We start from the raw sequence: 22,320 nt of genomic DNA on the forward strand, positions 1-22,320 counted from the left end.
ACAAAGTTGGTCCTACCCTACTACTGCCAAACAGGCAAATTGTGCATTTTTGTCCACTGTATAGCTAGTTCAAAGGCTGCAATGGCCTCACCATCAGGCATTCAGAAAGCCAACACCTTGATAATGTCTTCTGCAGAGATCACAAGGCGGTAATTTAATCTTCTTCGTGTCCAAGAATTGTAGACTTCAACAGTTGTTGCTATTGATTGTTAAATTTATCTTAAACGTGTTAATATCCAATTATGCATAGTAACCCTGCAACTAGAATGCCAAATGAGACGGCCAGTGAAACAAGGTCGTCCACCAATTCAACAATCCTCAAGAGGACAAAGTAAATGTTGTAACCAAGTCCATATAATGTAAAGCCAGCTATAATGCCAAATAAGATGTTAAATGTCGAGACTTCTAGAAAAATTTATTACAAAGTCATCATATAAAAAATGTTTGAATATTCAAGTCCACAAAGTACCCTTGACGTAAAATTCCTTCCCCTCCTTCAGCAACTTTTAGTTACAGAAGTTATACGAGGGATGTAGATGTAGTTTCAATATTTATCACTGTTGCTAATTGCTACAAAAACTACCTGAAATAAATACAGAACACAAGAAATCTAGAGAATATATCATCTCTGGGACAATGTCAACCTAACCTTGCGATTCTTCCCTTTTGTTGTCCATAGAATGCAAGTCGGTTTATCCATACAAACAATCTCGAGATCAATCCAGTTTCACAATGTGTGAGAATGAGGATCAGGAGGGAAAAGAGTAACAAGAAAACGGTGAATCATCTCAAAGCTGGTGAATGTAATAACAGCTGCAGGGGTGGTCCTAAGAAGGTTGGTGGCACACCCCCGGTAAAAACCAGGAATACCATCTTTCTGAAATACCTTCTTTATGCAATCAACCACACCAGAGTAGCGCTTCTCAGAATGGTGGCCCTGTTCTTGAAGCCTTGAGCGTACAACCTATAATGGAGAAACCTAATTCATTATTTTTTTTAAGTTGACTAAGCAGACAACATGGATAGCAATGACAACAGTTAATTGCTACCATCTGTTTGATGTTGGACCCCCAAAGCACTAAAGCCAAACAATGGTCATTAGCTGCCAAACAACGCGTTAAGGCAGCTTAGATAAGAAAAAGAAATAATGCTTAGCTCATTAAATAAGGGGGGAAAGTTTCCTGCAGCCTAAAATAAACAAATTTTTAGCAACAATTACTGGTCGATAGTCCACACATTCCGGTAAACCTTTCCATTGCGAAGGTTGAAAAGGAAATAACATTTTAAATTACAAGCATCCCTTGAAAAATTGATGTAATCTGTGAAAGTCTTCAAGAATCCTTCTTCAACTTATTATTTTAGTGAATTTGGTGGAGGGGAGAAATTATAGTTAATTAGGTAATGAGCAATCATGATGTTTCTATTCTTCATGCTGTTTTTTTTTTAAATTGAAAGTAAATGTTAAAATTTGTTCAGCAATATACCTCATGAGGATATGTCAATGTTGAAGCAAATATTTTTGAGACCGATGAGGCAACCGCTACATCACGTGCACTTAGTTTATCCATTGTCGTATTATCTGAAACAACCTCTTTAATTTAAAACTAATTCTACAGATCAATATTGTCAAACAGACCAAACAAAAATCAACTACCTCGATCAGCCAAATAAAATTTGATGGTCTCATATGTTGGAAATTGAATAGCAACATGACTGATGCCAGCCAATGCAGGCACGAGACCGCTGGTCAAAACACAAAGCTTAACAACATTATCATTTTTTGTCTTTGCAACTAGAAAAAGATTACACAGTTTCACAAAAGCTGGCCATAGAAAATGGTACCTGTATAACCCACGAATACCCTCCTCATGAGCTATTCTCCTCAAAGCAGACAGCGTACTCCTATATGGAACCACACCTGCTCTCATTCCCTGGGTCTAAAAAGCAAAAAGAGAGGAAAATTTGAATTACCTTTGAAGATGCAAATTTCACTCTTGCAAGCCCATTGATTTTTCTTCTATTTTCTTTTTCTACTTTGCTTGCCAAGTAATGTAAATTGCATAAATGTAGGAATCCTTTTTTTAATTTGGTTGTATCCTGCTAAAGCTATTGGGGTTAAAATCATGGAACATCGCCTAAAAATTTATGTACATTAATCTATTGGCAAAATATCGTATATAATTGAAATTCCTCTTTTTTCATAATATAAGGCAATGAGGACAGGAGTTTGTGGAACACACTTGAAGTCTGGTCTTCACAACCCAAAGAGGGTTTGTGAAAATAGTTGTCGCAGCTCCAGCACCAGAAGCAGCTATCACATTAGCACCTATTGAAAGATGATTTTCATCTACACAAGCACCAGCAGTACAGAAACATTAGGACTTTGAATTAAGAAAAACAAATAATTAAAACAGTAACACTTGAGAAGAGGAAAAAGCAAGATGAATTTCACAAAAATCCATGCACCATCACTTCAAAAAAAATAAAAAAAATAAATGCACCAGATGAAAAAGAATGAAGTAAAGTCATGCTTTCTATCAACCCTAATAAAAGCAAAAGGTTTGCACTAACCATTGGAAGAAAGAAAGCATTTGAGCTGCTCATATATTGTAAAATAAACCTGAAAAAATGTCAAAATTGTGTCATTTGAGAGAAAACTATAATGAAATAATTACAAGCCCCATAAGCCACAATAAAAAATGAGAAAAAACAAGAAAATACAGTATTATTCTGAATCCACTAAAATCTAAAACTCCTTAAAATTTCACCAGTGGCCTCGCTGATGATCTTTCTTGAGACTAGACCACTACATAAAGTCCCTAAACAATACCAACTGCCCCTCTAAAACAACCTCCTGCATAGTATATTCTGGATTAAGGGTAAAATTCAAATTGGCTCAAATTGATCATGGTCTTCAACATCATCAATAGGCGTAATTTCTTTCACTTCATGAGTGAATTATCCTCTTCCTTTAATTGTTTTCTTCCAGTAATTGGCTTCAACCATTCCAATAGATAAATTGCTCATTGAAATAATTGTTGCAGCAAATAACCAAAGAGGTGATCCTTTACCTTTCCAATGTGCAATTGATCATTTTCAATCTACCAAAAGTTATAATAGAACAAAAAGGAGAGATGTGAATGGCATGCCTCTGATATAAAATAAATAAACAAGAATAACATCAGATGGGTAATGGGTTCCACAAATATAAGCTAAGGCATAACAATTCAGGGTCTCCTTTGTAAAGAGTAATGACAAAATTGAAAATTCACAAAAGAAAGATGATCTACATATAAGTCCTTACTACCCACACTTGAAGAGCATGCACCCACTCCCCTTATTTTATGTCTGACGGTGTTTCTGCAGTCTCAATTCTCAAATCCTCTTCTCCCTCTAGATGCCCCTAAAAATAACCAAAGGAACAGCATCCAATATATCCTTATACCTAGTCCTATAATAAGAGCTCCTTGCAGCTCTTAGTTCCATCTCTATATTCTTTGTACAGAGTATTAATTCCAAGGGTAGCATAAACACCATACTCCAAATAGCTTTTCACCCATTTGCAATGAAGAAAAAAGTGGTCCTCGGATTCTTAAACAAAAACCACATCCATAAACCAAGCAATACCCTTATTTCACAAGTCATCTGAGGTTAAAATATCTCCCAGGATTCTCAAGCCAATGTGACATAAAAATTTATGGCTGCCTCTTTCATCCCAATTATTTATAACCTAAGACCATCAATCACATAACAGTTCATAAACAAAACTTTTGCTTTGGAATTAGGAAATTTGTCCAACCAGTGCTCCCAAAATGTATGAGCTTGGAAAAGGTATAAAAGATTACTCTGGTGCATCTAATGAGGTACTTGTTAAAAGAACAAGGCTCATAGAAAAAATAAACGGTTGTCATGTTGATCACATTAGCCTTGTGACTTTCAATCTGATTAGCCATGAGACAAAAGCCGAAAGCAGAGTGCATGCATGTGAAGCAGTGTTAATACCTCTTTACTTCAGCATTACTCTCGCTATATCCATATATGCACTTCAAAGCAATAAATTGCTATAAGTGATTACATTCAACAGGAAAACCAATGAATTTAACAAAGCATCAGCAAGAAGCATTATTCACTGTATACCATTTCTTTTCCTTCTCTTTTCTTGATAATCACCACTCCAAGAAGCATGAAAGAAAATAATTTCAGGAAAGAACATCACTTACTGCCCAATTAGGAAGTAGTGCCAACACAGTAGGACCAAGTCCACGGTACATGCCACGTAGCCCTTCCTTCTGTTTTATTTGTTCCAAACTACCCACTATTAGACTCCCTGGCATGTTGAAATTTAATAATTAACTACATTTTCTTCATCAATGCGCACAAGGACTTACAAGCAACAATAAATGACTATAAACTAAGACCGCATTACCATTTTATGCCTGAAAAGTTATAATTATAAACCAAAACCACGTTGGCCTTACAAGACTAAAAATAGAATTTTCATTACCTTTGAGACCTTCAATTGGTAATCAACAGAAGTAATGCTTCGCCTGAACAGACGAGATTTTATGTCAATGCATGATGCGTATGTGTGAGGCGAAGAGAAAAGCGTACCTTTAATACCTTTAATACTTCCATTATCAAGCTTCGGCAGCCCGTGAACCTGAAACCTAGTCTTGATGACGTCTAAAGGACACACAAATGTCGCAGCAATAACTCCTGCAACAAAAGTACACCAAAAAAAAAAACACGACGATAAAAATCACCAGATTCAAACACTGTGTAAATCAAGAACAGAAAAGCAGTCACAATTCCAAATTCTCGATTTACACTATCGCTTGACCACATATCAAAATGTTTTCTTTTCTTTCCGCAATTTTCTTGATAACCAACCAGAGTATACGTAAATAATAGAACAAAAAACGGGGAAAATATAAATTAAAAACGTACCGGCAGCCGCCCCTGCGCCGGCATTGCAGAGAAGACCCCTGGGATTGGGAGCATTAGAATCGGTGGGCATATCTTGTATAATTCGTGAAATCAAACAGTGGACAAGCGGAGATTCGAACAAAACTAAAGGAGTCCTCTCTGGAGAGGTAGATTGCAGAGGACCAGAGTCGCATGGCCAGATAGTTCTCTATGGGTATTTGCGCGCGTTGAATCGAATCAGTTCAATTTTGGGTGTCGGTGAGTATGTCGATTGCAGATAAATCAGGGAGCTATTGGGAGGGAAGTACATGTAGAGGTGGAGGCGAGCTTCGATGAAATCGAGGGAGGGAGGGAGGGAGAGGTTGAGAGAAGGAGAGAGCGATAGAGGGAAACGTTGGAATCGCCGTGAATCAAGGTTTACAAAACCGATAAGACTATTTGAACCGCGAATCAGAAGTTACGGTTTAACCTCAACCCGAGTTTAACTTAGAAAAACGGAGTTCATAATTTAAATGAAATAAATATACATTATTTTATAATATATATATATCGGTGATGTTCACGTGATATTTATTTAAAAATCAACCTATAAAATAAAAGAAAATAATCGTAGTTGGATAATTAGTTTGATTATTTCTTAATATTTAAATTCATATAATACATTAAATATAGTTTGAATATTATTAAAAATATATAAAATATAAAATTATATTCAAAGCAGAATATAAAAATTATAAAATATTTAAATAATTAATATGATTTAATTTATTAAATAATATATTTATTATAAAATATTTATAATTATTATAATAAAACAAATTTCAGCAGCTGTATATTATAGACTGCATATTTATCTTAATTTAATTTAAAAATAATAATAAAATATTACCGTTGAATTTTTATATTTTAATTTTTAAAAATTATTTAAAATTATATTTAAATATAAATATTAAATTAATTTATTTAAATTTTAGATATTATATTAGAATATAAAATAATAAAAGTATTGATTTTTTTTCAGTCAATTGTCATTAACTTTTGAAGCTTGACAGTATTTGTAGTCGTCTCTAAATTTGTTAGTTTTACAATTTAAATCTAATGAGAATTAATTCCAGAAAGAAGAAATTAATAATTTTATTTTTTATAAATTATTTAAAACATTTGATTACGACTTGAAGTAGCAGTGCATTAAAATATCAACTCTCCTTCGTACGATTTTTTCCACGCGGCTTTAGCTTTTTCCTTTCTGGTGGGCGGGGCACTGTGTTTTAATTTTCGTAAACAAGAGCCCTTTTTTTTGTCGACTAACTATTGAAAGAGATCATATTGGAGGCTTGGGGAAGATGGTGATTCTAAGTCTTCAAGGGAGACAAGCAGTGTGGTGGTAGTGACTGTGAAGCCGAAAGCATGCTGAAGGCGGTGTTAATGGAGCGCGCTTAATCTCAGGAACTTAAAATCGCAGAGAGACTATATTGGCTTACGATCATGCGAGATAAACCTCTTCATTGTTCATCCAGATGGGATAGAGATTTCCAGCTCACATTGGCTGCTTGTTTACGAGTATTTGGAACAGGAACAACCACATTATTGGAAGCCTTTTATTGCTAAGGAAAATCGGCGATTCCTTTTTCATCAATGTTAATGTGTCGAGTTTGTGTTTGGTTAGTTTTTGGTCCTGATTAAGCTGCCTGCAGTGCACTTGCTTTGCCCTGGCACCTCCTTCAGGTTTCATCTCTTGCATCTCAGTTTCTCGATATCAAAATCTACAGAAGCTGTGACTTATTGCGTAGGAGTTGGATTTCTGTGGCTTGGTATTTGTTTCCCCTATTGAATTCTAAGCATTGGATGCTGGAATGGTGATTAATTCTGATTTTTAGTATTTTGTCAATCAATGGCTTTAATACTGATTGTTATTGCTTCATCTGATTTCAAATCGATAAGATTGCTCAATCAGAAAGCAAGTCAAATTCACACTGGCTTATTTTGTGTGGTTGCATCATTTTTAGCTTCTTTCTTTCAGGTTTCAACTACGCAACCCATAATTAGAGAATCGCACAAGATGTACAGAACATTTTAGAACGCCTTGATGCTGTCCAAGATGACTGCTGAACCATTGAAGGGAATCTGATCAGCCATCGCAAAATGTCTGTCCACCACTCTTCTCTTGTTCATCATCCACTTGGTAACTTTTGAAAATCTCGAATGTCAACAGAAGCACATTTGATTATTGGCACAAATCCTCTCCAAAAGATATTAACAAATCCTAGTAACATGGTTTTTGGTCTTTGATGGAAATTCGTAACAACTCCCATTTCCCAATCCTATTGCAGTTCTCCACTTAAAGAGAACTTTCAGTTTCGTGCAGCCTGTCAAGTTAGGCTACACATGACAATAATAGAAGATTATCTTGGCATATCAAATCATCTTATTCTTGGTGACCTTTCATGACTGCTAGTAGTGTACACAACTCTCTCTTAGAATTTCACTTGACAACTATCACTATGTTTTGCAAGAAAATTATTGGATGTTAAGCTATGAATGTTTAAAAATATTGAATTTCTTTAGGAGGAATATTTTTAAAAGAAGTAAGATTTTTCAAAATTTTGAAATCTCAAATATCATGAATTTTTTTTAAACCAAAGGATTTGATGTCTTATTTTTAATTTTATTTTCATTCTCTATTTCATTGGAAAAAAATATTTAAAAGGATAAAAAAACTAAATATAATTGATAAGCTATATGATTGAAGTAATATTTTTCTTTACCTCAAAAATAAATATCAAAATAAGTAATTGGATAGACTTAAACTAAAAAAAAAAAAAAACTTATTTTTTATGTTTTAAAAATGAAAAACCAACTAAACTATTTTTTAATTGATAAAAAAAATCTCCATTTCGATTTATCAAACATATAGTTATAAATTAAAATAATAATAAAATATTATAATGTAGACAAAAAAAATCTCATCTACTCCATTCAAACACATTATAATTAATCAAAATAGTGATAAAATGTTGTTAAATGCCACTTGAGAGCTCTGCTAACCAAACATAATCTTGTCACATGAAATCAAATGAGAGGTAAGTTGTCACCATATATATATTGGTAGGTGTGGTAGTGGACAAGCTAGCTTCAAATTCAGTGACCAAGAAACAGTAATTTAAAAAATAAAATAAAATAAATGTAGTCAGAGGTGACATCACATAGTAATAAAAACACAAATGCTTGCAAGCTTGCAGCAACTATATATAAAATTCCAAGCAGTGTGAATCCAATGTCAGCATCAAGCCTTAAAGCATATGTTCTTTAATCTGGTTGCATATGGAGACTTTTTATTTTATCTCATTTATTAATCTTCAAAATGAACTTTGTAGCACTCCAACCATAGTATTTCAATGTCTAAAGTGCAGAGACACATTGGCAATTTGGAGAGATGAAGTTGCAATTTGTACAAATGGTAGATAAAATATCTGGGCTAATTATAGCATAAATCAATTTAAAAAAAAAAAAAAGACCGGGACTTTCAGTGCAAATTGCTTCGCATTATCTTTCAGTTTTATAATTTAAATTGATTGAAATATGGAAAAATTGTTACAGGAAAAAGAAAATAAGCGAAAAATAAAGTTTATTATTTTTTATGTTTTTTGTTTGGTTAAGTGACAAATAGAAGGAGAAAGATAATAAATAATTGAGGGACAAACAATAATTTTTATTGAAAAGACGTTAAGAGGAAAGAAAATAATTATATTTTGATAAGATTACCAATATACCCTTTATCTTAGAAATTGGAACTATTAATTGGGAGGTAGATCTTCGGGAAAAAAAAAAATTTGGGAGGTAGATGTGACAAGTTTTTTTTTTTTTTCTTTTCCCTTTAAATTTGTGAGAAAATTTAACTTTTCTCCTTTCATGTTTTATTTTTCTTTTTATTTCTAAACATAAAAAAAATATTTTCTCTCATTATTTTTCTTTATTTATTTTTCTTTTCCATGTTTTTAATATATAATTTTTGTTTAATATATGAGTTATAGATTATTGCATTAGGATAATGTTATCAATCAAACATTATTGAGCTTAAACAAGCTTATCTTAAGTGTTCAAGCAGCCAACTAGTAGAGAAAGGAAAAGGTAATCTATGCAATTATGTCTGGCTGTGAACACGAGATGACTAATTAAATAATTAAATATATGTTTTTATGATGCCCTTCTTTGATTGCATATCAACTTTTTTAATCCTTTGATGAATTGTATAATCCTTGAAGTTATAAAAATAAACTCATGTGCTGGAGGTTGACTGGACCTTTCAATTACCTAATTGTAAATATAATAATAAAATAAATCGTTGATCTCTATCTAATATTTTTATTTATTTATAATTGCCATTTTCAGGCTAGGCAATGACAAATGCTTAATCCAAAATCTCCATGTCATTTCTTTATTTTTTTTTAAATAAAAACTTTTAAAAAATTTAATTCAATTCAATTATTTTTTATTTATTATAAAAGAATTTATTTTTTTAATTTATAAATTTTATTTTAAAGAAAAAATAAAATTATATATGATTTTATAAAAATTATATAACATAGGTCATGTGAAACTGAGGGTATAAGCTATTCACTCAACAAATCTCCGTTGTCATTACCTGAAGATAGCAAAATTTTAAATAATTAAAAATATGTGTTTACTACCATAAATTTGATAAGATTTGATTAAATTTGAACGATATCTATTTAAAATTTTATATTTTCACTTCATGAAATTAGTTACGCCCAATCTAATTCATTTAATAAAATTTATAATTAATTTGAAATTTTTAGTAATGATTATTTTTTAAATGGAAATCGAGAGTATAATTTGATATTTTTTAAATTTATTTCAATATATTTATTATCAGTTTAAGCATGTACTCAATAAATTAATTATTTAAATAAATTATATATACCAATATATAAAATGTTAAACATAATAAATTATATAAAAATAGAATAAATATTTAAATAATATAAAAAATAGGTATTGTTCTATAATAATAATTATTTTAATAGTTATTAATTATTTTATTAGTGAATAGTCTTTTTAATAATGGTTAATTAAATATTATAAAAAATATATTTTTTTTGGGTACGCTCCTTTAATCTTTAAATATTAGAATTCCGGTAGATCCAGACCATTATTAAATAATAAGTTAATGTTATTTTAGAATTAATCAAATTTAATTTTTGAGAAGATGCAAATAGTTTATAAAAAAAGGCTGAGAAGTAGTCGGAGGCTTGACGAATCTTCCTGGAAGTAGCAAACTTCATATGAAATTTAGCACCTTGCCCCTGAGTGATTTTACAGTACGGACGCTACATACAGTAACCCAATGGATTGTAATAAAAAATTAATAAAAAAAACCTAAAAATTAACCCATTTTATTATTTTGTAAAAATAATTACTATCATATCTCTTGATCAAACTAATTAAATTATTGCTAAATTTTATAAATTAAATTAAAAAATATTATTGCTAAAATTAACCCATTTATCTTTTGCTTCAATCATGCTTCTAGAACGACCTTATTTACTCTCACAACATGCAGACACTAATGATGAAAACCACAACAACACTAATGTCAAAGGCTAATCATCTCTAAATAAAAGCATCATCAAAATAAAAAAATTCACTTATCCTTCACAATTTCAAAATCAAATAATTTTCAAATGCTCGTTGAACAGAATGTTGAGACAACAGATATTTGCGATTTTCAAGTAATATGAGATGAAGAAAAAAATACTTGCAAACGAAGAAGAAAATGAAAATTTAATAACCATTCAAAGACCCAAAAAAATTATAAAGAAAGGGCTGAGAGGAGAATACAATGAGCTGGTTGCAATACTATAGATCCGTTATATTTTATTTTATTCTCAATAAACAGAAAAAAGAAAAGCAATATTAAGAAAATAGCTAAAATAGGTAAAAACTTATCTAAGATTGAGGTTGATGTTGGGGGTTGTGGAGGAGAGGAGCGGAGGGGACAATAGCAGCTGGACTATCGACGATTGAAAGAGCTAATGTCGCCTGATTGGGAGAGGAGAGGCGTGATCGTGAAGCTGGGAGAAAGAGTTGTCGCGCGACATCGAGAGGAGTCTGGTGCTTGCATTTTGTCAGGCTATGCGGTTGCTGCTCGCCTCGCTGGTGGTAAGCTTTGTCTCGAATCGATCGGAAAGACGTAGATATGACTGTTGGTCGATCGAAGATCAGGAAGTGTTGTTCAATTGACTTACATAACTAAAAGAAGATAGTACAGGGTAATTTAGAAATTTTTCAACAAACTAACAGCTAGAAGAACTAAAATTGAATGAATGATCTCTGAGATTTACAAAATTAAATTAAAGAGATATTTTAATATAATTTTAAAAAATAAAAATAATTTAATTAATTTAGTCAAATTATAAGAACACAGACATAATTATCCTATTTTTTAATACACATGTCCAAGTATAAACTGGATTATAATACCAATTAAAAAAATTAATCGGCACCCACAAAAGTATTCTATAATTTCACCTCCCCCCCCCCCCCCCCCCGGCTATATATAATTGCCATCACTCCCTACTATCTCTCCCCCACACATCCGAGAGACCAAAGCCTAGACCTTCCGCTCCTCATTTCCGGGAAGGCTCTCTCTCTCTTGCATATCTTTACCCCCTGATCTAAATCTCCCATCACAACCAGTCCCCCACAAAAAATGGAGCAACCCAGATTTGTTATAGAAGCATGCGAAGCTGAATCAATGGCCAAAAAATCGGGTCTAACGGTTCCCCAGCTCCTCCCTACCCTAGTTCAAGAGGCCCGGTCCTTGGCCCGCACCCCCATCTCCAACTACTACGTCGGTGCCGTCGGCCTTGGATCCTCCGGCCGCATCTTTTTTGGGGCCAACCTCGAATTTCCGGGCCTGCCTCTACATCACTCCGTTCACGCCGAACAATTTCTCATCACTAATCTCACTCTCAATGCTGAACCCGGGCTCAACTACGTGTCCGTATCCGCCGCCCCCTGTGGCCACTGCCGTCAGTTTTTCCAGGAAATTCGCAACGCCCCCGATATACAGATCCTCATCACAGACGATAGTAACAATAATAATTGCAGTGGTGTGTCTCAGAATAATGGAGACACAAGGGAATTCGAGTCCTTTTCCCGCTTTTTACCGCACAGATTCGGACCAGATGACCTTTTGGATAAGGATGTTCCATTAGCTCTAGAACCTCATAATAATCACTTGTCCTTTCTTTATGATTCTAACAGTAACATCCCAAATGGGATTAATACTCCTGTTTGCGATGATTTGAAATATGAGGCTCTAAAGGCCGCCAACAAATCTCATGCTCCGTATAGTAATTGCCCATCTGGGGTGGCGTTGATGGATTGTGAAGGAAAGGTCTATAGAGGGTCGTATATGGAGTCCGCAGCATATAATCCGAGCCTGGGGCCTGTACAAGCGGCGATTGTGGCGTATATTGTGGGCGGAGGCGGTGGTGGCTATGAGAAAATTGTGGCTGCTGTATTGGTGGAGAAGGAAGGGGCTGTGGTGAGACAGGAGTACACGGCAAGGCTGCTTTTGCAGGTGATTTCGCCCAAGTGCGAGTTTAAGGTGTTACACTGTGGTATGAAGTCTTGCTAAATCATCTTGTAGCTATTGGTAACTTTTGTTTATAATCTCCTCGCTGTTTCTTCCTGTACTTGTTTCAAGGCCTAATTTCTTGGCGATGGAAGATGGAAACGAATGAATCGATCTCTAATCAGATTCCATTTTCTTTATAGTTTTAGCTTCTGTCTGCATATTAGCAGGCAAATTACGACAAAAGTTGATTTTTTTTTTATAATTTTAAATTAATTCCCAGTTAAAAATTTCCCCTGAATTCCAAATTAATAAGGGAAATGTGGTTTGTCATTGAATAATGATGCACTTCTAGACTCTTTTGTGTTTTGGCCTTTTCAATGTGATGAGACTGGCAAAGAAAAGGCAGTTGCGGCTAGTGATGGCTTTTTAAGGCAAAAATCCTTTTAGCACAAATTAGAGATTATTGGCTGGTAGTATAGTATAGGATATGAGTTGGACTTCCAATATTTACAAGGTTTTCACTTTAATACACACTTTGTGTGATTCTAATTCAGCTAATGAAGCAATCATGGCTGATAATACAATCTTTATAAAACCTTTTAACCATCTTTTTGACTTGCATCATCAAAAAATTAGTGGCAGTAGCATTTTGTATGTTTTTTTATTATTGGCTGCATCATCACTTTTTCTGCTTTGCGATCAAAGCAAGCTACTCTTCGTATTATTAGCCTAACTCATCAAGACCACTTGCTTTTATCACAAAGTTTATTGACACTACAACCTTTTCATGGTTAATATCTGACACTAAAATTTTCAAAATTATAACTATTCAACCCTTATAAATGCATGCGAGTAATTACAAAATTAGGCATTAGATCGATATTACACAAAAATGAGGATGAAATGATGGATTATATGTTATTGGTCTGTGCAAATAAAAGATTAAAATAAGACTTATCCTGTAGACTTGAGAACAAGGAAAAATTAAACCGTTTGCGCTGTTGTATGTTTAACCCTTATCCAGGCTCTCTCAACTCCCATCACACTACACTCCATAATCAAGCAAAATTTTCAAGGTTCGACTGTAGCCTCGACAAGGTTGTGGCCTATGGAGCTTGAATTCTTAGTCTTGTCTCGTTTAGGGAATTGACATTAAAAAATGCACATGAATTACATGAACAACAATGAAGAGTTTTGATGCCTTAGCTCAGGTTAGAAAAATACAAAAGCCAGAGAAAAACAAACATAAACAACGGTATCAAACTGCCGAACTAGTTAACAACATCAATAATGTAAGTGCACGAGTTCCTCTGGAAGAAAAAAAACTATTATCTCTAAATTAATCAACAATGATATCTTTCATTGTCTGATTAAAATCATTTCTACTAAACTTATCTTTTTTCCCTTTCCTACCTTTCATTGGTAATCAAATCATAGTGTAAAGAACGAAAAATTAAGCTCAATATCACCCATTTCAAATGGACGACTGCGAGGTAGAAAAAGAAGGAGACGCAGCGTTCTTGAGAGGCACTGTGGCTATATTATCTCTGCTGCCCAGTATACCGGCCGATCCAAATCCTTCTTCATCTTCCACAAACATCAAATCATCAATATTTCTAAATGCCCCATGAACCAAAATAACCACCGCCCCTAACAACATGGCATAAATAATATTCTCAGTTACATTTGTAAGAGAAAGTATGATGATTGTAGCCATCAACAAGATTACCATCACAACTTTATCAGAGATTACACTGCCTACAACCACCAGGGGATCGTCGCGCAGAAAATACAGGAACATCCATGCGGCCATCATGATTATGAAGACGATCAATGATATAGGATGCCATAGCAAGCTGAGGAACAAGATGAATAGTATGATTATAGCATAGTTATATCGAAAGAATGCAGCATTTGTTTTGATCTTTTGAACAGATTCGCTAAATGTGATGGGAAGGTTGAAAGATTGCAGCTGCATCATTTGTCCCCATGATCTTCGTGTGCCAAGGCTCAATTCAATCTTTTCTTTTGCGTTTGAAATGATGCATAGGTTTGACGGCCGATGTGATTCTGTTGGTATTGTTCCGTACGTAGTCATTTTCCGGCGATCTATAGATACGCTCAGGAGGAGAAACGATTATGATATGAGAAAATGCCAACTTGGAGGGAGGGAGAAGAAAGTGGACAAAACGGTTTTCATGTGAGAAATCAAATATGGTTGAGGAGCACCATTGATTAACTTAGAATATCACACGTCGACCTTAGGTTGGTGATTGATCAAGTGATTGAACGAGATTGAGATCTTGGTTTGTATTGTGCAACAGAAGCACCAGATTCTGTTCCTTGCTGAGACAATCAATGGAAAGGGAAGACAGCTTTTGCATTCCTTTCCTAGGGGTAATAATTCACAAATATTCCTTTCCTTCCTATTAATAACCATACATCACATTAAAAATTGCCCAACGCTTTCAAAACAAACAGTTGTCTTTACAGCTCATTAACAATCACGTAAGCAAGCAGCTAGTGTAGATTGGGCTCATGAAAGCCCAGACTCGAACCGACCCAGGAGCCCAGTTTGCGCATAAAAACGCGCAAAGCAGCCTCCGTTTAATTCACTCGTCAATCGATTCGCAAGATCAAATTCACAGCCCTCCGTCCCATCTTAAAACCCCCAAATCCTAATTTCCATGAGTAGTTCAATTCTCTTTCCCGCTCATGCTCTTCAAATTCCAAAGCAACCAGTTCCCTCACTCACAATTTCCTCGTCCGCCAACAAATCCACTGTAAATTTTCATTGATAATTTTTATTTTTCTCCAGTTCTTCTTTTGGGAATCAATGGCGACGAGAAACCGGACCATTCAGTACAAGAAGCACAGAGATGCAGTGAAGAGCGTGCGGGCTCCTTTGTCGTCGTCAGTGTCAGGTTTGAGGGGTCCGGTTATTGAAATGGTTAATACTTCGATACTTCGTTCCAATCATGCCTCCTATACTCCCCTTAGCACTGAAGAACCTGGTCCTTCCAGGTAACCCACCTTTTTGTTGCTTAAAGATTCTTATCGACTTGTGTGCACTTTGATTATGGTATAATGAATTAGACAATGTTAGTGTGTTTCAATTTTCGCCAATTCAGCGATAATTCGTATTCATATTCGTATATAGTATTATTATCTATTTCGAATAATTTTGTTGTAATTTGTTAGTTGTGTGTGTGGATTCTTGCTTCATGTTGGTTGGCTGGAAAGAGAGAATCTTGGGAAATTGCGATTTATTGGATAAAAAGGTTTTTCAATCTGTGAAACTTCGTAATTGAACAAAGATTTGTTCCAGCATTTCCATTTCCACTTTACTTTCGAGATTGCGTCATTGAAAAAAAATGCGAACATATCTTCATCTTGAGAATGCCATTTCCTTGATACAGTAGCGATGCCTTTACAATTGGTTTGCCACCAGCCTGGGTGGATGATACTGAAGAAATAGCTGCAAATATTCAGATTGTTCGAACCAAAATGGCTGAGTTAGTCAAGGCGCATTCAAAAGCATTAATGCCTTCCTTTGGAGATGGCAGAGAAGATCAGCGAACCATTGAGGTTCTTACTCGAGAGATTACTGATTTATTGAGGAAATCTGAGAAGAGATTACAGAAACTTCCTGCTAGTGAGTCTCCTGAGGATTCAAATATTAGAAAAAATGTACAGGTATGGTTCTTTTTGTTGGTGTGTACTGTATATTCTGTTTCATTAAGATATTCACAAAACGTAGAGCTGCATTTCGTGTAGTCTTTTATGGTGTTTTGTGCCCCATTGCATTGATTATTTTTTTGCTGTGCTGCAACTTTGTTTCCCAGTTGCAAAGTTGTTTATAGCTAATTATTGTTACTACTTAATGAGCCATTATAATTTTAAGGGTTGGTTTTCTTCACCAATGGCTCCAGACTTCGTACATTTTAGCATGGTCTCGTGTTTGTATGCTCTAATATCCTTTCTGAAGAATTTTATTTGAATTTGGACGTTTATTTTTCTGCAGCATTCTCTTGCAACAGACCTTCAGAACCTCTCAATGGATCTTCGGAGAAGACAGTCAACATATCTTAAACGTTTGCAGCAGCAAAAAGAGGTCTGTACATGGTACTAGCAAGGATAATGTTAAGTCCATTTTTTTTCTATTGGAAATAGTATGCATAATTTTCCACCATGTTTTTCTTGGTAGATAATCTGGAACTGGTTTCTCCTTTGCTGTGGCTTATATTGTTGCCTTCTAACACTGTTAATGATTTTGTGGTAGTATTTCTCTGTGCATATCATATAATATCTATTTATCTGGTTGTTTAGGGACATGATGGTGTTGGCTTCGAGATGAGCCTAAATGAGAAAAAACCCAGATATAAAGATGATGAATTTGGTGATATGGTATGCTTCTTTCCTCTTTTAGCTTACATTTGATAGGATGTACTTGATTTCTATAACCGTCTGCAGTCTGCCTATACAGGTAGTCATTTAAATATCCTTCTAGGAATTCTTCTAAAATTTTCTTCTGGATATGTAAAATAAAATTTTAAGTCATCTTTCTGTCAAAAAGTTTTTTCTGAGGATTTAATGCAAGTTGTAGGTCTCATAGCCCAACCCTTACTCTTAAAAAGGTTGGGATTTTTGTGAAACCTTATAGCAAAGAAGTCATTTGAAATACTTGAGTATTCAATTTGTTGGTTCCATGGTGGACAAATGCAGGGTTTTAATCAGCTCCAAACAATTCAGCTAAAGAAGAGTGAGCAATTAACTGAGGAAAGGGAAAGAGAGATTGAACAGGTATATAATAGATTTAATTGATTGTCCGAGATTAATTTGAGTTCCACTATGATTATTAATTTGATAAAATCTTCCTTTGTAGGTGGTGGCATCAGTAAATGAGCTTGCTCAAATCATGAAGGACCTATCTGTCCTTGTGATCGATCAGGTTTCAGCCAAAAACTTATAGTCATGCAGGTAGGTTTTATAAGTTACAGCAACGGGTGCTAACGGAACTCTTTCTCTCAAGCAGGGTACAATTGTTGATCGGATAGACTACAACATTCAGAATGTTGCATCATCCGTAGATGAGGGCTTTAAACAGCTGCAGAAGGTGGTGTCTTGTTCTTGCACATAACTTGAGTGGGCATTGCACAAACTCTTGTACATGCTTACCTATTTTTGAAATTGTTTTGCAGAGGTTCAATATATCGGGTGTTATCATCTGTCTATATCTCTATGATTGAGTCTTCCATTTTAGTTGAGATTATTTTGTGCATCTGTAGCTGTTTATGTGACCATTGGAGGTTGCTTGAATGATAATGATGTTGGGTATCCTGGAATTGCAGGCAGAGAGATCGCAGAAGAAAGGAGGGATGGTGATGTGTGCGACAGTGCTTGTTATTATGTGTTTCATCATGCTGGTACTCTTGATCCTCAAGCATTTATTTTTGTGATCATGTTACGTATGCCATTGATCCCTTGGTCTGCTAGTCAAATGCGAACCTGCAAATTAGGGTTTTAAACTGACTGGGAAGTGTAAAGATGACCAGAATACATGTCTGACCCACTTGGGTTGTGGGAAATTGTCTATATGGAAGTTTGCATTACAGTTTTGCCTTTGGCAAGAAAAATTTGCTCCCTTTTCTTCCTTTCTTTCCAGTTTTTACTCCCTTCTCTCCGTATATTTTTTTCCGCAGGCCCTACCACTCTTCCGTGTCAGTTACCGCAGCCTTTTTTTAAGGGTAGCCTTTATTGTAACAGGTTTTTATTGCAAATATCTTTAACTTAATATGTGGAAAGATATCTTACTCCAGGTTATGTTATCTTGAATTATGGATTTTTGTAAACTGATGGAAGGTTTAATTTGAATATGGCTTGTGAGGCCTTGTAGGCTAAACATGAAATTCCACTCTTGTAATCAAACAAACAAAAATTAGATTAATCAGGAAACAATTTCAGGATCGAGAACAATCTGCCTTATAACAGCTACGAATTCATCAGAAAGAGGGCCAAAACTAATAGAGCGCAGCTAATACTATTAGCTGTAATTGCCTTGCGAGCATTGTTGGGACGTGTTGAAGGGAGTGCACACTCCTCACCATTAAAGAAGACTCTAGTCGGAAAGCCATCGCCACCAGCCACATCAATACCAGGTGTAGTTTTCTTAGTGAAAGAGAGAACTGATTGCTGTGTGCCAGGAACCCGAGGATCTTTTCTTGGGTTGTGGCCATCCCTTTCTGCCACCAGGTAATTGAAATCTGGAAGACCCTGCATAAATATGGCATTGCTGGAGTTAGGCAGGACACTTGCATTGAAGGAGTAGGCTTTTTCAAATCCTGGCACAGCTTTGTCAAGTTGAACTGCAGCAACCCAATCTGCAAAATCAGTTTCACCCCAGTTGAAAAGGGTGATCCTTGCAGTCCAGCCATCTCTATAATCCGATTGCAAATGCCAGTTTATGCTAACTCCACAGTTATCCCCACATGGCAGTGGATTAGGCACATCCCTCCTTTTCAATTCCGCCCAATCCAAAGCTTTAGCAGTCCGGTTCTCAAATGGGACTAGAAGAGCTTCCGATGGTAGAAGAAGAGCTGGTTCGTTAGCGTTGCAGGTTTGACTAGGGTTATTGTTGCAGCCACAAGCACAGGTGCTACAAGGGACAACAGAATCATTGAAAAAGGACGAAAACGATACACAGCATTTTGGGAGCTCCTTCCTGAAATGTGTTATGTTGCAAATCACTTGCCAACTAGCTACTGCTTCTGTTCTTGAAGGCAAACCACTTGGGTCAGGGTACTGGCTTGGGCTCACCTGCACCGGAGACCCACATTGGAAATCTGAACTGAATGTGCCATTTATCTTCCAGTTCAGAGGTGGAAAGAATTCTGTCCTGTTCAAGTCTGGCGGCATCTTGAACACGTGCATTTGGAAAGCTGAAACAGACTTGCCTGGATCCATATTAGGTGGGAGAATAGTCCCGTTTCGACAGCAGAAGGGAATCAAGCCAATCTGTGTATCATTTGCTCTTGTTGGAGGCAAGTCCATGATTGTAGGGCTCCTCTCACAATTCAATGCCTGAGAGAAATCCATTTCCTTGTAGTGGAGGCCTTGGGGACCAAAAACGCAGTCTGTTGTGTCAACAACAGAAGGATAAGCTCCTTTCATGGCATAGATAAATTCACCCCTTGTCCAATCCCAGCTTAATTTCCAATTTTGAAGACGTCCTAGAGGATTATGGTTCGAGATAGACACCTGTGCCCAGTAATCTGTGTCATATGTTCTGATTATATCATACATGATTATAAGGTCACCATCTTCCCGGGGCTGGAAATTTTCCAGCGTGACATTTGGTATAACATTCAAATCTCTACTGCAACACAGCTGCAACTCGGTGCCTGGACGTAAGTCACACAGAGAAGAGCATTAAGCAAATTCAGAACTCAACCTGACAAGAAGCTTGGATTTCCTATATACTACAGACATGATTTGCACAAAAGGGTCTTCAATTTTCTTTCTCATCCATCCAAAACAGAAACAACCATATAAATTGATTATATTGTCGTCTCTTGCTAGTTTTAGTTCTACAATTTCTAGCCAAGTACCTTTTATTACGACAATTCTGCCATGAAACAGACAGTAACCCACCCCCCCCCCCCCAAAAAAAAAAAAAAAGGTATATTGTAAGTAATTACCTTGTCTTGTTGGAGCAGGACAAGAGTAGCCATCATTAGCCAGAGTCAAACCGAGTGGCAATGGAGCATCTGAATTTCCAGTTCTATTTCCAAAACGGGTTCCAACAAGCTGGATTATAACCTCCATCTGGGTCACATCTCCGGCAGTCTCAATGGCTGATTTGAGGTCAGTGTTAAGAGATCCGACTAAAACGGTACCGTTTCCTACGAAAGCAGGCAACGACCTGCCATCGGCCAATAAAGCATTGTTCGCAGAGACCAAGAGCTCATTATTTTGAAAGCCAATAAAGACACTCCAGGACTTGAGCTCATCACGTCCGTTGTTGAGCACGGTCACAGTGGATTCAAACCGGTACGGTTGGTTGGTGGGGTCAGTGGGCGGGATAGGATAGCCTCCGGTGTAGTTGTAGGACAAGAAGACACCGTTGCAGGTGGCCTTTAATGGCTGAGAGAGAGAACTGTGCACAAAGAATGAGACTAAAACGAAAATGAGCAATAGAATCCAGTTAGCCATATGGATATTTTGTTGTGATTAAGAATCAACAAAAAGAGAAGGAACATAAGTAGAGACATTAAGGAGGTTTAAGTATTGAATTGGCAAACGCAGTGGCGTGCCGGCAGTTCCAAGAGAAATAAAGTAAGAGAAAGAACTGGTCTCCCTGTATTATTACAAGAAAATGGAAAGACCAGGTCCATGGATTCGTGATTTCATGCATGTAAGCTTACCCAGTCTCTCATCATTTTGTTAGTTTTTTCTTGCATATTATCCTTCAAGACAATATTTTACCAAGTAAAAACCACCGATTGACCTTTGCATGCTCTAAAAAAGACTTTATTTTAAAGTTCAATTGTCTCCTTGTTTAGTAATGAATGTTATTTTTCCAAGATTTTGGTAATTAATATCATATTTCCTTGTTTAGTTGAGTGTGAGAAAAGAAACGAATGAAAAGCCATGGCCTCCCGGTGGGTACGGTACCCTCCGCACACCCACATTCACAATTACCTAATTACTGTATTCATAATTCTCCGCTTTAAGGGAGGGAATGCTTGATAGAGGCGGCGACTGGATCGTTATATGCAGCTACCACAGGAATTTATTCAAGTGATCGGTAAAGGCTCCTTATACTTGCAGTCTTCGGCCACTAAAGGCTCTTTTAATAAGTGCAGAGGTGCGCCCTAATTTGGAATTGCTGGCCGTGTGGGATTGGATCGAGTGCGCGTGAGTGTTGAGTGCTTGGTGGGTCGTTGCGTGAGTGGATGATGCGCTTGTCCGTGTGCTTATTGAAGTGCCTTGGCAGGGCCATGTGCAAGTGAAGGTGCGGGCCCATGGTTGCAAGTGAACGGTGCGATCTTGATCCATGTGAAGAGAGCTTGGTCCATGTGCGGGAGTGTTTCGGCGGGTCCATGTGCGATGGCGGGTCCATGTGCGCGATCTTGGCCCGTAATTGAGAGGTGCGCTGGTCCATGCGCAAGAACGGGCTGGAGTTGAAGTGCTGGCCACATGTGTTTGTGAATGGGCTGGAGTTGGAGCGAGTTGTCCATGTGCGGTCCAAGGCGAAGTGAGCGTTGAAATGGGCCATGAGTGCAAGGTGGGCCGTCCATGGTGCAAGAGCGTGTTGGCCCTGTGTGCATCTATGGGCTGTCCATAAGCGGGCCCAAGTGCCAAATTGCTTTAAAGTCCAAAGTATTTCCCTCATTTAGCTTGATTTGGATCCAATTTGGCAGACTTGCTCTCTTTTATTTAAAATAAGGCAGTTTTAGGGGAATTTTTTTCAAATTGTCCTTTTACACCATTTTCTGCAAAATAATATCAAAAGCACTAAATTAAGCAGAAATCATATAAATATTCATCAATAATATTAATATAAATTGGACTAAATTATGCTCTATCAAATACCCCCACACTTAGCCTTTTGCTTGTCCTCAAGCAAATAAACATAGTTAAACAAGCTCTCTTTGCTACTTGATCCTTTATTTCCACTTAAACTCTTATTCAAGACACCTATTTTGAATCATTGCGGTGAAGAATATATGCATGAAGATTACTCACCTTCTTTCATTGTTTCCCTTTACTTACCATGACTAGGATTTGTT

The 22,320-nt window shown here is 36.1% G+C and overlaps 5 protein-coding genes and 1 long non-coding RNA gene across 8 annotated transcripts; 3 read left to right on the forward strand and 3 right to left on the reverse strand.

Moving 5' to 3' along the window:
• Positions 1 to 358: 358 nt before the first annotated feature.
• LOC110612895 (nicotinamide adenine dinucleotide transporter 1, chloroplastic) lies at positions 359 to 5,342 on the reverse strand. 2 transcript variants are annotated; one of them, XM_021753751.2, is made up of 9 exons: positions 4,948 to 5,342; positions 4,621 to 4,716; positions 4,221 to 4,327; positions 2,572 to 2,620; positions 2,241 to 2,347; positions 1,843 to 1,937; positions 1,655 to 1,743; positions 1,485 to 1,579; positions 359 to 964 (listed from the first exon to the last, which is right to left on the reverse strand). In XM_021753751.2, the coding sequence occupies exons 1-9, from the start codon at positions 5,015 to 5,017 to the stop codon at positions 728 to 730; spliced, it is 945 nt and encodes a 314-aa protein (XP_021609443.1). In that variant the 5' UTR covers positions 5,018 to 5,342; the 3' UTR covers positions 359 to 727. The 2 variants fall into 2 exon arrangements, with proteins under 2 accessions (XP_021609443.1, XP_021609434.1); XM_021753742.2 differs by having other exon boundaries at positions 4,612 to 4,716.
• An 825-nt stretch (positions 5,343 to 6,167) lies between these two features.
• LOC110627034 lies at positions 6,168 to 7,159 on the forward strand. The gene is made up of 2 exons (XR_002489822.2): positions 6,168 to 6,782; positions 6,947 to 7,159. It is a non-coding gene; the product is annotated as an uncharacterized LOC110627034 (long non-coding RNA).
• Positions 7,160 to 11,516: 4,357 nt separating this feature from the next.
• Positions 11,517 to 12,728, forward strand: LOC110612911 (cytidine deaminase 1). The gene has a single exon (XM_021753769.2). The coding sequence runs from the start codon at positions 11,657 to 11,659 to the stop codon at positions 12,587 to 12,589; it is 933 nt and encodes a 310-aa protein (XP_021609461.1). The 5' UTR covers positions 11,517 to 11,656; the 3' UTR covers positions 12,590 to 12,728.
• Positions 12,729 to 13,414: 686 nt separating this feature from the next.
• LOC110612945 (PRA1 family protein F3) lies at positions 13,415 to 14,906 on the reverse strand. The gene has a single exon (XM_021753812.2). It carries the CDS (start codon positions 14,625 to 14,627, stop codon positions 14,004 to 14,006), a length of 624 nt encoding a protein of 207 aa, XP_021609504.1. The 5' UTR covers positions 14,628 to 14,906; the 3' UTR covers positions 13,415 to 14,003.
• A 218-nt stretch (positions 14,907 to 15,124) lies between these two features.
• Positions 15,125 to 18,381, forward strand: LOC110612929 (syntaxin-42). 2 transcript variants are annotated; one of them, XM_021753801.2, is made up of 8 exons: positions 15,125 to 15,553; positions 15,949 to 16,225; positions 16,554 to 16,643; positions 16,859 to 16,936; positions 17,255 to 17,332; positions 17,415 to 17,480; positions 17,565 to 17,645; positions 17,731 to 17,872. In XM_021753801.2, the coding sequence occupies exons 1-8, from the start codon at positions 15,366 to 15,368 to the stop codon at positions 17,776 to 17,778; spliced, it is 906 nt and encodes a 301-aa protein (XP_021609493.1). In that variant the 5' UTR covers positions 15,125 to 15,365; the 3' UTR covers positions 17,779 to 17,872. The 2 variants fall into 2 exon arrangements, with proteins under 2 accessions (XP_021609493.1, XP_021609485.1); XM_021753793.2 differs by lacking the exon at positions 17,731 to 17,872 and adding an exon at positions 17,881 to 18,381 and having other exon boundaries at positions 15,126 to 15,553.
• A 68-nt stretch (positions 18,382 to 18,449) lies between these two features.
• Positions 18,450 to 21,158, reverse strand: LOC110612920 (COBRA-like protein 7). The gene is made up of 2 exons (XM_021753781.2): positions 20,227 to 21,158; positions 18,450 to 19,929 (listed from the first exon to the last, which is right to left on the reverse strand). The coding sequence occupies exons 1-2, from the start codon at positions 20,738 to 20,740 to the stop codon at positions 18,521 to 18,523; spliced, it is 1,923 nt and encodes a 640-aa protein (XP_021609473.1). The 5' UTR covers positions 20,741 to 21,158; the 3' UTR covers positions 18,450 to 18,520.
• Between the last annotated feature and the right edge of the window lie 1,162 nt (positions 21,159 to 22,320).

This window comes from Manihot esculenta, chromosome 1 (assembly GCF_001659605.2).
Source record: "Manihot esculenta cultivar AM560-2 chromosome 1, M.esculenta_v8, whole genome shotgun sequence".
In the NCBI taxonomy this organism is placed as follows: domain Eukaryota; kingdom Viridiplantae; phylum Streptophyta; class Magnoliopsida; order Malpighiales; family Euphorbiaceae; genus Manihot; species Manihot esculenta.